This window comes from Panthera leo, chromosome A1 (assembly GCF_018350215.1).
Source record: "Panthera leo isolate Ple1 chromosome A1, P.leo_Ple1_pat1.1, whole genome shotgun sequence".
NCBI lineage: Eukaryota > Metazoa > Chordata > Mammalia > Carnivora > Felidae > Panthera > Panthera leo.
The window spans coordinates 207639004-207651776 of NC_056679.1; the positions used below are offsets into that span (position 1 = coordinate 207639004).

A 12773-nucleotide genomic window follows, 5' to 3' on the forward strand; every position below is an offset into this window, starting at 1 on the left:
GACTGCCACCGACGGAGGCACCTGACACTTTCTGCACCCACCTCAGAACAGGGATGGCCTCCATTTGCCGAATTCCTACTATGTGCAGCTACAGTGTCGGGGCCAGGCCCCGTCCGTGTTCATTCACCCTCAAACAACCATTACTGGGCCCATTCACAGAGGAGGAAACTGGCTCAGAGAAGCTAGGAAACTTAGCCAACGTGACATGCCCAGGTGTGGGAAGATTTAAAGCCAGGTCTCCTGGGCACAGCACTGGCTGCCTCTCCGGAGTCGTCTGACCTGCCATCTCTCTCCCCACTGTCCGACTGCAGCACGGCTAAGGCGAGGCAGGGCCCTTCCCAGTGGCCCAGGCCAGGACCTGAACTTTCCCCCCTTTAATACTCTTGGTTTCTAGGAAGAAAATGGTTCATAAGGGCAAGAAAACAACAGGAAATCCTGCAAGTACTGCTTCAGAGGACCTTTGCCAGAGTCGCTCCTAAAAGATTCGGGAGACAAAAGAACATCCAGGCCACGAGTGGAAATGTTTACTTGTCTTCTGGTAAAGGACATTCTAGCTACTCCATAGAAATGGGAAGAGAGAGCAGAGAGAACGTACATACTTACTGGATACAAAGAGAACGATGCCTTTTATAACGTCTCCTCGGTCTGCCTTACAATAGATATTTGTCCCAGTCTCTCTAATGAAAGGAACGTTCTTCAAGTGGAACACACAGACGTTTGGATCAAGTTGTTCTCCATGCATCCGTACGCCTTCCAAATAACAGGATATGTTGTTTTGATGGCTCCTAGAAACGTAACAAATGGTGACACTGGAGCCTTCTTCCACCAGCTTATCCTTAGGGAAAACGAACAATGGATCGTGTCCAAGAGAACTCTGTACTACAAGACAAAAAAAAAGACAGCTCAGTTAGAACATCACTCAAGTCAAACCAGCCCCTCTGTTCTCCCTTCTCAACAGATAAATTTACCTCCTCTACCTCCTCGAGAAATAGGAGCCTAGATTTCTAGGCAAACCATTAAACTTGGGAGCCTGCAGAAACGATCCTTCCCAAGATGGCTCCTGTGGTCACACGAAAGCTGCTGCTGGACAAAGACAGCACGTCCTGTCACACTGGGATTACCGGGTCACGGCTAGAATCTGGCTAGGACAGCAGTAGCTGCCCTCTACGGACCGCAGCCACGAGGGAGGATCTGCATTCAGTGGGCTGCACATGATCTCATGCCATCCTTCCCCCCTCTCATCACCGCCACAGCTAGGTCTGAGCCCCAGCTCAGCAAATGTGGCCAAGCCACATTCACACCTGCCAGGTCTGCCCATCCCCACGGCCATGTGTCCCTCTTCATTTCTTCTCACCTTCTCAGAAATGCCAGTCACTCAAATATCTCCTGTTCCATTGTGTCCCCTTCTGTATGACCACCAGTGCATAAAACTCCTCAGGTGTCCCGCATTGTAAGCCAACTCGCCATCCTCCCCATGCTTCCCTCCAGCCCACTCTGGACCTGCTCCCCCACGGTCAGCCTCCCTGAAGGAGCTGCCCCTTTCTAAGCGCTCGGCCCCATTGCTCCTGCTCACTCGGCCCACTGCCGTCACTGAAACTGCCACCAGCAACGTCACCCACACCCTGTAGCCTGGGCATAGGAGCGCTCTTAAAGGTCCTCAGGTGATTCTAATGTGTAACCATGGTTGAGAACCAGCGTTTGGGGGTTAGGAACCATCAGTTAGGCTTTCCATTTGCTCCTGAGTAGTTTGGAGGTTATAGTTTTGAGAAATCTAGTCTATCTTATCAAAGTCGTTACTACTGTTGTTCTCTCTCTCTCTCTCTCTCTCTCTATCTTTTTATTTTAATCTCTGTTTTTCTTGTGTGTGTTCTCTTTCAACAGTTGGATGTGATGTGAAGAGGGCGGTCCCTGGAGCCACGCTGTCAGGTTGGAATTCTGGCTCTATCGCTAACTGGCTTGATGACCTTGCGTGGGTTCTTTAAACTAAATGTGCCTCAGGTTCCTCATCTGTGAAGTGGGAATAAGACTAATACACATTTCAAAGGACTGAGTTGAGGGCTAAATGAATATGTAGACTACTTAGAATATGACTAAAATGCAGATTTAATTCTATTACCAGTATTAAACTAATCACTAGGCTACTCATGGGTTAATGTGTTATCAGTTTGACTTAATAAATTTGCATGAACACTTAACATTCCTGTTCTATTGGCAGGAATTTCAGATACTCTGGCAGGGTATATAGGTGGAGAGAGAGCCAAATGCCTTTGCTTTAGAACCTGCCTATAGTTCAAATGAAGCGTAAGAAACTGGAGAAATCTACTCTAAATCTTAATTATAAAAAAAATAATTTATCAAAATTAAGAGATAATGAAGACATATTTATCCATAATCTCATTACTCAAATGAAGACCCGATTTTACTTTTCCATATTTCACCCCCTTCTCTCTACATCAGGCATCTTCGGACTATAGCCCTGGGCCAACTGCAGCCTGCCATCTGTTTTTGTAAATAAAGTTTTATTAGAACACAACCATTCTCATTTGTCTACATATTGCTTAGGACTGCTTTCATGTTAAAATAGCACAGCTGAATAGTCCTAAGACCACCAAGGGATGTAAAGCCTAAAATATTTCCTATTTTGCCCTTTACAGAAAATCTTCCCAACCTCTGTTCTGGATGCATACACATTTTGTCCTATTCTAATAACAACATGTGCAATTTATGTCCTGCCGTGTTTTCTTAGCATTGCCTGTGTCACATGTTTGGAAAATGAATATAAAGGTGTCTGAACTTGCCTAATTACCTCAATGAGCAAATTCTGAGGCAAAACCATAGATGTCTATCTCCTGGTGGCAAGTTTCACACCCACAGTTTTTAGTTCCAAGGGAAGACAAAGAAAAACAATGTCCTTTTTCTACCCAGTCTCCTCAAAAGAGACTTCCACTATTTGACTATTGATCCCCAAATAATATTAAATATGAAACACTTTAATTCTTTTAGCACCTCACTCCTTACCATCTACCTCCTCCCACGAAGTCCAATTGCTCCAGAACCTCAGCTCGGGGACCTGGGCGTCATCCACCGCACCCCTCATTCTCACAGAGTGTTTTGCACATTCCAAAGGCAGCTTGGATTCCCAGCTCCAACGCAGAACTTGGTTCCGCTTCACAGTGGTGCTATAGTTCTCCTAGAAATAAAGAGAAAAACTTGGAAACATGGAGCGATGCTGCCCTGGAAAATGGCTTGACCAGTTACACCTGAAAGCCCACCGAAGCTCCCAACACGCGCAAGCGTAGTTCATTCCCAATCAGCCAGTCACCCCTGCTCCAATGTCTCAGCAGCACCTGCCGCAGCCTCCTGTCCTTTGAGAACTCAGCTCCCGTGCCCTATGGCTCATGTGGAGGAAGTGAGAGAAAACTGAAGCTACTTACGTCTTAGGGGAAGAGAGCAGAGTCAGAAGGTAGGCACCGTGCTTGTCACACAGGCCTGCTGAGAAAAATTTTTGCAAACTAGAGAATTGAGTCATTCTTTAAAAATAAGGAAGACCAGGGGCGTCCGGGTGGCTCAGTTAAGCTTCCAACTTCGGCTCAGGTCATGTCATAGCTTGTGAGTTCGAGACTCCCCCTCTCCCCCCACCCCCCTGCAGTTAGGCTCTGTGCTGACAGCTCAGAGCCTGGAGCCTGTTTTCGGATTCTGTGTCTCCTCTCTCTCTGCTCCTCCCCCACTCACACACTCTCTCTCTGTCTCAGAAATAAAATAAACAATACAAAATTAAAAAGTATAAGCAAGACTAATGAGTATTTTTTTAACATTCATTTTTAGCCAGGGTCGGATCATGTTGGCCAAATCTTAGTAGAGAGGGCAGGCCTTCATGGCACCCAGGAGTTCCACTGTCAGAAGCCGGTAGATGGATCTCCATGAGGCCCGTGGGCTTTGTTTGTCTGTTTTCTGTTTCGTTTGGTTTTGTTTGTCTGTTTTCTGTTTGGTTTCATTTGGTCCCTTATCTCTGTAGACCTGGTGGCCACAGGGACTGGATCCTCTTCTTTGAGCTCCATCTGTCAGAATGTCAACCACACAGGAATGTCTTCCGCTGTGGGAAGCTTGCCCACATGGAACGACAACTGGTCTTCCCCCACAGCCTTTAATCTTGACCTTTCTAAATTACTGGTATTTTCATTCTCTAATTCCATAGGCTTCTATGGCTCCTGTAAACCATCTACAGCCATAAACCCCATGTAAACCCAACCTACCTCTCCCTTGCAGGAATCTCTCTGGACACAGTGCTCTACCTCGCACTTCGGGAATAGCTTTACGCTTTTCCACCTCAGCGTTTCCTCACACAGGGCCCCTGGCTCGGGTCCCCACTCTCCCTGCACACTGTGCAGGCACAGGATGCACCCAACCCCACCTCTCCTGAAGCCCTCCTGTACACTGTGTGTAGCTGCTGGTACTTCATCTGTCCTTGTGTCCCTGGCTCGAGCGTGGCCCCAAGACCGCAGGGACTGGGCTTTATTCTTGTTCACGTCCCACACGGCTCTGGGCACGCATGCTCCTCGGTGGGCCCCTCCAGGACACCGGCTCTCGGCCCCCACAGCTGGGTGACGGGACAACAAACACCTGTGCTTCCTGCGGAAAACTGAGTCTGAACCCGCATGTCTAAGGGCCAAGTGCAAGCCCTACAATCAAGAGGATGGGCAACATGCATGTCACACACAACCTGGAGCTGGCAGACCTTGAGGCCTGCCCTCCACTGATGCCTTCTTCTCTTCCCAGGCTGCCAACCTTAACCATCACCCTGGGCAGAAGCCAACCCAGTCCTGGGGTGAGAGTACCTCAGTCCACCTGGGAGGCACCCGAGGGTGACCGTGCTCATCCTCTTTGCAGGACTGGTGAGTTACGGAATGTTTCTATCTCGGTTTATTGGGATTGTTTTATCTCTAAACTACAAAATATATTTTTTATTTTTTATTTTTATTTTTTGTGATTTATTTATTTTTCAGAGACAGAGACAGAGTGTGAAAGGGAAGGGGCAGAGAGAGAGGGAGACACAGAATCTGAAGCAGGTTCCAGGCTCTGAGCCGTCAGCACAGAGCCCAACATGGGGCTTGAACTCACAAACCGTGAGATCATGACCTGAGCTGAAGTTGGACGCTTAACTGACTGAGCCACCCAGACACCCCTATTTTTCATTTTTTTCTAAAGTTTATTTATGTATTTGGGGGGGGGGGGGCAGATAGAGAGAGGGAAAGAGAGAATCCCAAGCAGTCTCTGCTCTGTCAGCACAGAGCCGGACACAGGCCTCAAACTCACGAACCACAGATCATGACCTTAACTGACTGAACCATCCAGGAGCCCCTAAAAAACTATTTTTTAAATATAACTTTTCAGGTCCTGATCTATGCAACTTCTACTATTTAATATGAGCAGCCTTGAGTATATTTTGTGTTGTTTAAGAGCAACTACCAAAAACAACAAGATTGTATCCATAATGGAGACCCTGCTGTCAACAGGCCACAGTCTGGATTTTACCTCCTTCTCTTTGAGATTTAGCCTCTTTTGTCGTCTCCACTGTCCCCAGCCACTCCACGCACCTCTCTGCTGGACCCACCCCACAGCCCGCTTCATACGGGTCACACTCCACCTCTTCCAGCTTCCCCACCCGCAGCCAGAGCAGACTTTTCAAACACGTCCAACCAGACCCTGTTATTCCTCTCCTTATGGCTGTCAGGATAAAACAGGAGAAGTGACCATGACCCCCAGTGTCCGGTGAGGCTCACCCCTGGGTCACGCCCGCCCCCAAGTGCTCAGTGTTTTCGGGCCTGGGAGCTCACAGCCCTTCCCTCTGGGCCTTGGCTCAGACCTGTGGGCTCTTCCCAGAACATTCTTCTCCACCCTCCCTTCTACACTAGCTTCTAATCCTGTCTCTTATTTTGGCTCAAACCGTCCTTTTTCAAGTTGCTGGAGAAGGTCCGGCCTAATCCCAACCCCTCAGAGACCTTGTCAGCTGCCAGCATGGCGCTTCCCACATTTAGGACACCCTTGTTCCTGCGTTTACCTCCTCATTCCCGCTCAGCGCTCACAGACCTGTGCCTTGAGTTAATGGCTGGACCCAGGCTCCCAGTCTCCAACGACGCGCTGAATGATCTCATCCCTTCATTAACATGCTGTGGGCTCTATTTCTTTCAGACACTACTTGTGTGGGTTCTGTCTAACCACAATTTGTGCTGTGTGCTGTTTAAAGACTCGCAATGCAGGAGATAAAATTTTCCTTGAATGCATCAATTCAGTGATTACCAAAAAAAGAAAAAAAAAAAGTGATGAACTGTGTTTGGGCTGTTTTCACCAATTGAAGCGGCAAGTTTCATTCGGCCCCGGCAGACACCGGTAGGTCACAAGAAACTGGCACACGCATTGATACGGAAGTCCAACTGAGGCCACCGACTGGCTCCTGAGGTGCTCGTGGAGCCCCGGCCGACGGCTCCGGGCCTCCTTCTGGGCTGGAGCCACCCGACTCTGCCTTCTGCCACTGCCGGGACCATAAAGCAAGTGGCTGGACGGGCTGAGAGCAGAGCCTGGCCCAGGGCAGACTGTGTAGAGCCCGTGGCCGCCAGCAAGGCTCCGAGTGGTCCGCGCCCTCTGGGAGGTGGCTCAGGGGCCCGGGCCCAGCTGTGAGCACTTGGGGCAGGGGGCTCTTGCTAGGCCTGTTTAGGAACAGGACCATCTGAGGCACGAGTCCTAAAAGCTGCTCCTTCTGCGCATGAATGAAAGCGTCCCGTCAGGCTTGCATTACAGGGAACGGCCTTTCAAAAGGGAGATGGCGCTCGAGACAGAAGCAGACCCCCTTGGCTGGCTTTCTTCCCCTGCACTGGAGGGGGAACCTCATGTCTTTCCTTGACTTTAGGCCTGCGAGGTTCAGACAAGGGCTTCTCACGGCATTGTTGTGGGACACAACGGCCACTGACGTCCTGGGGACTGTGTGTGGCCATCATCGCTGACCGGGCACGTGGGTGAAGGAGGGCACTGCGTTGACTCTGTCACCTTGAGTAGCACAACAGACCTCTCTAGGCCTTGGTTTTCTCCTTCCCCCCCACCGTTAGGCTGACCTGGGTGATATGGGGACAATACCTTGGACAAAGATCTTGAGTCTTAGTAGTTACAGAAGTAGGTTTCACAAGGTGCTTTACCCGAGAAAAGAACTCTTACACGAATCAAAGGTGAAAACAGGTATGAACAACTGCCTGTTAGGAAAATAGAAAATGGAACCCAGTCCATCCATGGTCAGTGTCACTTCTGCTAGTAGTGTGAGGTACTAGTTTTCCATAGATTCTTCCAGCATTTCTCCCGAATTTCTTTTTCTTAGACAATTAGTCTCAATATGACCTTTGCGTAATATTTTACTGGGTCCAACTCAACAACGAGTGAGTGTATCCATCAAAGATATACAAATACAAAAATGATTAGCATGAGGTACAACAGTGGGAAGATGTACCGACGGTGGGCGGTGAGCAGCTGTCCATGAGCATTACTGTTGTTTAAAATCAGAACACCAACGAGCTTTCATTCTTGGTAGTTTCCCATGGATGTGTGGAATTGCAGACCTGGTATCAATCCTAAATTCACAGAGTCAGAGTTCTATTTAATTTAGGCCTCTCACTCAGATCTCAAATGCAATCACGAATATGGAAAGTAACTGGAGGCTTCAAAATTAGTGGCATTTATGGGGCACCTGGGTGGCTCAGTCAGTTAAGTGTTCAACTTCGGCTCAGGTCATGATCTTGCGGTCTGTGGGTTTGAGCCCCGCGTCGGGCTCTGTGCTGACAGCTCAGAGCCTGGAGCCTGCTTCCGATTCTGTGTCTCCCTCTCTCTCTGCCCCTCCCCCCGCTCGGGCTCTGTCTCTGTCTCTCAAAAAAATAAGTGTAAAAAAAAAATTTTTTTAAATAACATAAAATTAGTGGAATTTATACTTTACTAAAGGAACTAACCATTCTGTACCCTGTACCCATGCCTCCACTGCCTGAGAGAAGATTATCCTTCCACTGAGCAAATGGAGGTCCCCAGCAGTGACACATCCCTGTGTTTCCCTTCAATTCAGGCAAATTCTCTGTTCCCCTTCAATGAGACAACATTCCATTGTATTGTCTTTCAACATCCCATGATAATGAACGAACATGATGTATGTGTAGATTAGTTAAGATTCCCTGGACCATAAATGGAAATTGAAAGAAACCACCAAAGTGTCACAGTGCACTAGATGGAGAAGCATCAGCTAAATGGACACAACCATGATTTGAACCAAGGCAAGTGAAAAATCTATTCCAAAGAATTCAAAGGTGAAGAGATTGTGAAAGTAAGGATTCTCACAATTTAATCTGTTGTAGAAAAAGCCCCAAGTGAGGCAACAAAGAACAGCCTGCGCTACTCTCCAACATGGCAGATCCATGAAGAACCTCTTTCTTTACTGGATAGAAATGTATTTCGGCATGGTATGAGCAAAGAAACTGACAAGAAGAATGTTGCCAAAAAATTATACCTTATTTAGGAAAATCTCTGGTGGACAGGGAAGAGGAAAGAGGTTGACCTTCATGGGTTTTTGGAATCTAGTACTCATAAGGACAGCCCCAAGAGCCTTCTTAGGGGACAGGGCAGAAATGAAGAAATAATCTATTTTCTTAACACATCTCATCCAACCTACTGAACCAAAGATGTCATGTTACTTTGTCCTCTATCCTCTTAACTAAAAACACAGAAAGGTAATTGTTTAGGAAAACCATTTTGTGTTGCTAAGTGTTTCCATATTGGGATTTTTGCAAATGTTATAAAAGACAAATCACGGTGTCAGAAAAGGAGTTTTAAAATGTTGAGCCAGAAAGACCAAAAAATACTTACCACCCAGATGACATTAGATGTTTTAATTCTACTGATTTCTATCTGAAAAACCATTTTTAATTCCTGATGATAAGCAAGGTTGTGGACACTCCATTGTAAATGCAAACACTGACGTGCAGAATCGATGGAAACTTCCAGTGATTCAGGGGCCAATGACAAGGGTTCAGACAAGACTGAAAGACCAAAACCAAGACATTTAATACAAACAATGAAATTTAATAGGAGCACAACTGAACAGTCACAGATAATAAACTGGTCAATATCACCATTGTTTAGTTTTGGGAAATACTGCTCACATGTGCACCTTAGAATCAGACATCTTAAAAATCTGTAAGGGAATTTGGAAGTCAGTTGGTAGATGAAGAAATTAAGATCTAGATAAATGAAATGGTTTGCTCAAGAAGACACAGCGAGTTACTAAACTGATAAACAGTAAAACAAAAGGATATTTTATTGGGCAATCCAACTGGTTTAGAAACTTCTAGCAAGGCCAAATAAAGCAAGAGAACTCTTGGCTATAAATGTCGTATTTCTGGAAATCAAAAAGAATTATCTCTCTGAAAGTCAATATTTTATAGTTTATTAAAAGACTATGAAGTGGGAGCACATCCTATCTCTAGACATGATTACTTATGTGTCAATGCACTAAACTTAAAACACCTCTGGCAAGAATTTACTAAACTCTTTGGATGAGACCAGCAAGGCAGTTAGTGTGACGTAAAATAATTGTGACAACATTCTTAGCTCAAGGAGGGAACACAGCTGGAGAGGCACAAGGGGCTCGGAATAAGTAAATCCATGGAGAGATAAAGCAGATTGGCGACTGCTGGGGCTGAGGAAGGGAGGAATGCGAAATAACTGCTTAATGATTATAAGGCTTCCTTAGGAGGTGATAAAAATGTTCTCAAATTACAGAGGTGATGGTTGCATATTTTGAATATATTAAATATCACTGATTTGTTCACTTTAACCATAAAATAATTAATTTTATCTTACGTGAATTTCACTTCAATAAATTTTTTTTAATATATGTGATCATGATGATGTTCGAATAATACAGAAATTGAGTCCCCACCATCCTACCAGGTCCATGCTACCAAATCCTTTCTCTCTCCATTGCCAAGTTTGAATCCTATGTTTTTCTTGACCTTTTTCATACACTTTTTAAAAATACACTGGGGGCGCCTGGGTGGTTCAGTCGGTTAAGCGTCCGACTTCGGCTCAGGTCATGATCTCACGGTCTGTGAGTTCAAGCCCCGCGTCAGGCTCTGTGCTGACTGCTCAGAGCCTGGAGCCTGTTTCAGATTCTGTGTCTTCCTCTCTCTCTGACCCTCCCCCATTCATGCTCTGTCTCTTTCTGTCTCAAAAATAAATAAACGTTAAAAAAATCTTTAAAAAAAAAAATACACTGAACTATACATTCCATTTTGTACTTTTCAAAGTACTTATGTTATTTTTTAAAAAGCTATAGAGGGGGGTGCCTGGGTAGCTCAGTCAGTTGAGCGTCCAACTCTGATTTTGACTCAGGTCATGATCCCAGGGTCGTGGGATCAAGCTCTGTGTCAGGCTCCGTGCTGACAGCACAGAGCCTGCTTGGGATTCTCTTTCTCCTCTCTCTCTGCCCCTCTCCTCTGCCCACCCCCCCCCCCCCCCCACACACACACACACACTCTCTCTCTCTAATAAAAAATAAAATAAATAAATAAAAAATTTTTAAATAAAGCTATAAAGGGAGGTAAAACTACTCTATTTCTGGACAGAGAGGTTGAGTGATTTTAACTTGCTTTTTTATACTTTTCTGTATTTTGTAAATGTTCTTCAGAAATATGCATTACTTTCAGAGCCATATGTTAGGTTTTAAAAGAAATATTTCTCTAAGATAACGGGTTCACTTCACTATGATGACACTTTCAGAATGCATAATTTAGCCCTGTAAGTCACTTTGCACCAAAAGGCTGGGCACCAGTCACTTTTCCAGTTTTATTTCCCACTGAAAATTAATAAATTGGTATTCCGATTCTTCTTTTTTAATGTTTATTTATTTTTGAGAGAGAGAGAGAGAGAGAGACAGATAGACAGAGTGTGAATGGGGGAGGGGCAGAGAGAGAGAGAGAGGAAGACACGGAATCCGAAGCAGGCTCTAGGCTCTGAGCCATCAGCACAGAGCCTGAGCCTGACGTGGGACTCACAAACCATGAGATCATGACCTAAGCCAAAGTTGGACGCTTAACCGAGTGAGCCACCCAGGTGCCCCAGGAAGGAGTATTTTTCATAACTGTGGCACCAGTAGCCCCGGGGAATGCCGGTGCCTGCTAAATCATCCCATCTTTCCCAGCCCTCATTGCATCCTGTCTGCATAGTGGTTTGTTGCCGTCGGTCTCACACTCTAGATTCAAACTTCCTGGGGGGGAGAGGCTGAGGCGTAGGCATCTCTGGATGGATTCTTGTCCCCAGCACTTGGCACAACATCTTCTCCACAGGAGACGCTGACCTCAAATTAGAGAGACCCAGGATCTCCACAAGGGCTCAGGAGCGTGACAAGCACTGGCTCACTAACACCTCTACCCGGCCTTGGCGTTCTCTTCTCCTCAGGGCTGCTTTTCTAAGCCCTTGTTTGAGCACTGATCGCAGCGTGCGGAAATAGCCTCTCCTGTGTCCCCACCAAGGACTGGGAGCTAAAGAAGGGTGTAACTGAGTCTTACTCAGCTCACTGAAACCAAGACCAGTAACGCACCTGTCACAGTGTAGACACTATGACCGCCTGCTGAATGAATGAGTCAACCACCAGCATCAACTCTTTTTCTGGAAGCTCTAGGAAGCTATCGCATGATGCTTTAGGCAAAAGAGGAACACTATATGGATGTATGCTATCAGTGAGTGTTGAGTGACTCAGGTAGTTGAGAGACATCAGTCAGAAATAATTTGGTCAGAAGCAATTGAGGACTTCCTTGGGAAAGAGTGGGAAATGTCAAGGTAAAGTCAGAGAGATTAAGGGACCTCAGAGATTCTTAACTCCAACCCCATTATTTTTCAGGTGAGGAAACTGAGGTTAGAAAAAGGGAAGGGACTTTCCCAAGGTCACACAACTAGACCAGAACTCAGAGTTCTTGGCCCTTGGCCCAGCTCTCTTTCTATAATGTGCACTGGAATGGGGCCAAGAAGGGCAGACTTAGCGATCAGACAGGCCCGGGTTTCATCACAGACTCTCCTCCCACTTTCCCCACCCAGCTTCTCTGTCTGGCCCCAACACTACTTAAGAAAATAAACCATCATCCATTTACAAGTTGGGACATCACACAGCCATTAAATATAATGCTATTTCAGAAGAATATTTACCCTCAAAGGTAAAAACCCTCATCATAATGTTGTATTGTTCGAATAAGTATATAATAAAGTTTGTATTACTAAAGTATACATACTTCACCCATACATACTTTCATACTTTTCCTATATTTAAGAAATTATAGAACCTTCCAGCATACATACTTATACTATACACAATATACATACTTTATACATAGTTTAATAAGTATCTATATAGTATAAATACTCCCAGTATATATAGTACCAGTTTACTTCCATAAAAAAATCTACGTATTTGCATCTCCATGTTGGTCTGTATATACTTGCACGAGAGAAAAGAAAATACAACCAAATGCTAGAGTCGTGATCTCTGACTGAAGCAGACATAACTCAGGGCTAACTGGAAGTGAGTCTGGGCTCTGTCTCATTGTTCGGGAGAAGCTAGGTCGTCTGAACCGGAGTCTCAGACCCGAGCCTGGCTGGGTTATCGGGTGGGAGATTTAGCAGATACTTGGCAGATGCAGCAAAGACCGAGACAAGAAATCCAAGCAGTGTAGGTGGGGACAGGAGCAGGAAGCTGG

At 45.9% G+C, this 12773-nt stretch overlaps 1 protein-coding gene across 4 annotated transcripts in view; it reads right to left on the bottom strand.

Moving 5' to 3' along the window:
* Window positions 1-12773, bottom strand: part of OSMR (oncostatin M receptor) — a 54499-nt gene that overhangs the window by 24861 nt on the left and 16865 nt on the right. For all 4 annotated transcript variants that reach the window (XM_042951674.1, XM_042951665.1, XM_042951647.1 and 1 more), the window contains exons 3-5: window positions 8890-9062; window positions 3019-3190; window positions 604-879 (exon numbers count right to left, since the gene is read on the bottom strand). In XM_042951674.1, the coding sequence (XP_042807608.1) occupies window positions 604-879; window positions 3019-3190; window positions 8890-9062 (621 nt within the window). The remainder of the gene's footprint in view (window positions 1-603; window positions 880-3018; window positions 3191-8889; window positions 9063-12773) is intronic.